The sequence below is a fragment of the Mus caroli genome, chromosome 18 (assembly GCF_900094665.2).
Source record: "Mus caroli chromosome 18, CAROLI_EIJ_v1.1, whole genome shotgun sequence".
In the NCBI taxonomy this organism is placed as follows: domain Eukaryota; kingdom Metazoa; phylum Chordata; class Mammalia; order Rodentia; family Muridae; genus Mus; species Mus caroli.
The window spans coordinates 6,702,287-6,705,639 of record NC_034587.1 but is presented as its reverse complement, the minus strand read 5'-3'; the positions used below and the strand labels follow the sequence as shown (position 1 = coordinate 6,705,639).

The window sequence follows — 3,353 nt, the reverse complement described above, 5'->3', positions numbered from 1 at the left end:
ACTACAGTCTCACTGTAGCTCTATGCTATGTGACTGGACTACAGTCTCACTGTAGCTCTATGCTATGTGACTGGACTACAGTCTCACTGTAACTCTCGCTGATCTTGAGCTTTAAATCCTCCTGCCTCTCTGTACGCTACTATCAGGATAGAGTCATTTTCCTCATGCCCTGCTTTGCTATTATCAGGTTTTGATTGGTAAAAAATGCTGAATAATTTTTAAAAATAAAGTGGAAATTAAAATTTTACATGTGTTTCTGGAATTTTTGGTAGAATTTGATATGTATTAAAGTTGTTTACACAAAAATTTACCACAAGCTTTAAAAACAATTAAAAGTCATTGTGTTTGACTCATCGTATAAGCTGTTTTTCTGAATTTTATTATCAATAGGAAATGGGAACAAATCTGTGCTTTTATGTATTTTTCCCTTTAAAAAAAATTTTCTTTAAAGTTAGTCTGTGCTTTATTTTCTGAAAACTTTGCTGATAATAGATTTTATAGGTGACAGAACTGCTCAGGTTTGGTGTCTGTCATGAAGTTATAATAAGATCTTTTTATTATTATACAAGTTATAATAAGATCTTAAATGATTACTTTTCTCCTCTATTTAGAGAAGTGAGATTGGGCAGAAATGGTGTAGAGGAAATCAAACGTCATCTCTTCTTCAAAAATGACCAGTGGGCTTGGGAAACGCTCCGAGACAGTAAGTTCTTTTTTTCCCTGGACATTCAAGAGTATTTGAAAGTAGTTACAGTAAGTTGAAAGTGCCTTACAAAATATTTGCATATAATTGAGGAAAATAAACTCACAGATTGCCTAAACCTAGTTAAAAAGAGCACTTGGTAATTCTGGAGACCTTTATGGAGCTATGCCCCTCATGTCCCTTGTACAGCATACATACTGATGGAAATTGAGTGGGGCTCAACAGTCATAGTTGATACTTGAGCATTTTTGAGTTGCCCTTCATTTAGGCTTTGTTATTTCTATAGGAAAATAATAAGTAGGAGCAAATGGACTAGTTTTCTCCTGGTTCAACTAAAACTTAAGCTGTAAGTTGGCTGTATTACTGTTAAGTCCAGAATATAACTCAGTTTTATTTAAATTTACATTGGAACTTGGAGGGCTTTGCAGAATGCAGTTGTAAAATAAATATGCTAGAATTTAATTGTCAGTCATTATAGAACGTTTTCTTATTTTTTATAAAACAGTTAAATTATGAGGTGATCTGAAGAAAACTTTACATTACACAGTTACACATATTAAATTATATTTAAATATATATATATATTTTTTGTTTGTTTGTTTGTTTGTTTGTTTTTCGAGTCAAGGTTTCTCTGTATAGTCCGGGCTGTCCTGGAACTCACTTTGTAGACCAGGCTGGCCTCGAACTCAGAAATCCGCCTGCCTGTGCCTCCCAAGTGCTGGGATTAAAGGCGTGCGCCACCACCGCCCAGCCTATAATATTTTTATTATGATTATGTATATGCTATATAGTATATTATATAATATAACATATTGTATATTATATAATCACATATATAATTATATAAACATGTAAAATATATTAAATGTATATTATACGTCATAATTATGATTATAAGATTATTATGCTGTACATTAGCATCAAGGTACATAATAGTACTAAAGATGACCCAGACTTAGAAGAATAAGAATTCATCTTTTTCCATACTGAAGTTTCAGAAGTTTTTGTTTGTTGTTGGTTTTTTTGTTCGGTTGGTTTTTATTTTTTCCTTTTTACTCATCAAAAGAAGGATGCTGCTGCTAGCCCATCACCTATGAATAGTAAGGGAAATGAGCTTTCCTGGATAGGAACAGTAGGACTGTGGAATTCATTGAGACAATAAGTGGTAGTTCTTACTTGAGAAAAATTTTAAATTAATTTTGAAGTCCATGATGTACATTTGCTAGTTTTAGTGATGTATTGTAGTTGTCAACGATTACTAAAAGAAACAGGTGCATTGTTTATCTATATCATATTTTGTTTTATACTATAAAATCACTCATGAAGAAGGGAAAACTACTCCAGAGATGAATAGATTGTACTCTAGCAAGGGGTGTCATTGACTGTACTTATAGGCTTATTAGAGAAGCTAGAGCACAGCATGACCTTGGGAGATGTCATGAACAGTTACATCCAGTCAAGAAATCTACAACAGAAAACAATAAACCACTCTGCAAGTAGGAGGGTTTTATATATAAGTATATATATAAATGTATGATTATATTTATTATATATAAAATACTTATTGTGACTTGTTTGACCTAGCAGACATCTGTCTGTCTCGTCTTTGTTGCAGTATTAATCATAGTTAACCATTGTTTACATGTGTGTGCCATTTGTTAAATCTATCAGTCATTAAGCATTTAGATTTCTCTACTCTCTAGCTCTTGTTAGCTATTTTTCCACCAATGTTTATTTTGAAATATGTTATAACTATTTTATAATTATGTAGAGTATATATGGATACTTGAAGAAATGTCTACTTGAGTAATTATCAACAAAAAGGAATTGAAGAATCATTTTACATTTCTGATTTTAGGTTTTTGAACAATCAGTCATTACCTACCCCGATGCTTTCTCATAGTGGTTTTGGTTTGCAATTTCCTATTGACTACTGATAGGACATGGAAGTTAAACACTTCCATGTTTGTTTATTGACCATATGTATAATTTTAAATTTTCCCTCATTTTTAATTGGTTCAGTTTTGTATTATTTCTCTATGGAATTTTTAAAATCACACAGGTAAAAACATTTATTATCTTGACTTTTACATTCATCTATATAGTTATCTTTTCCTATTTTTTCTTCATGGCTGAGATTATACTGTTGACTGTATGCATCTTCAAGTGGTTCTTTTATAGGTTCTCTTTCATTTGTATTCAGTTTCCTAGATGCATATATTGATATGTTTTATCAGATTTGAGGAGCTCTGGACAGTATTTCTTTAAATACTCTTTCTGCCTCTTTTTCTTCTCTTGTGCCAGTTGTCTTATATGCCCATGTTGATCAGTTGACTGTGTGTTACAATTCCTTTAGTCTGCTGACTTTTTATTCAGTGCCAGGATTTTTATTTCATTCTTTTTTGTATCACCTAACAGTTAAGACATCATTCTCCTTCTTCCTTATAGTTCATTGTCCATAGTATCTTTTAATGTCTATACAAATAAAGATTTATTATAAAATTGTGTTTAGTAGTTCAAATGTCTGGAGTTCCCCAGTCGTGTTTTTTTTTTCCCCTCCAAAAATTCCGAGGGGCTGAACCATATGTCCTTTTTTTTTTTTTAAGCAAAATAACATAGTAATTTTTTGTTATGAGCTTGACATTTTGAA

At 31.7% G+C, this 3,353-nt stretch overlaps 1 protein-coding gene across 3 annotated transcripts in view; it reads left to right on the top strand.

The window, feature by feature from the left end:
- Positions 1-3,353, top strand: part of Rock1 (Rho associated coiled-coil containing protein kinase 1) — a 121,465-nt gene that overhangs the window by 52,486 nt on the left and 65,626 nt on the right. For all 3 annotated transcript variants that reach the window (XM_021150215.2, XM_029472234.1, XM_029472235.1), the window contains exon 9: positions 612-703. In XM_021150215.2, coding sequence (XP_021005874.2) covers positions 612-703 — 92 coding nt within the window. The remainder of the gene's footprint in view (positions 1-611; positions 704-3,353) is intronic.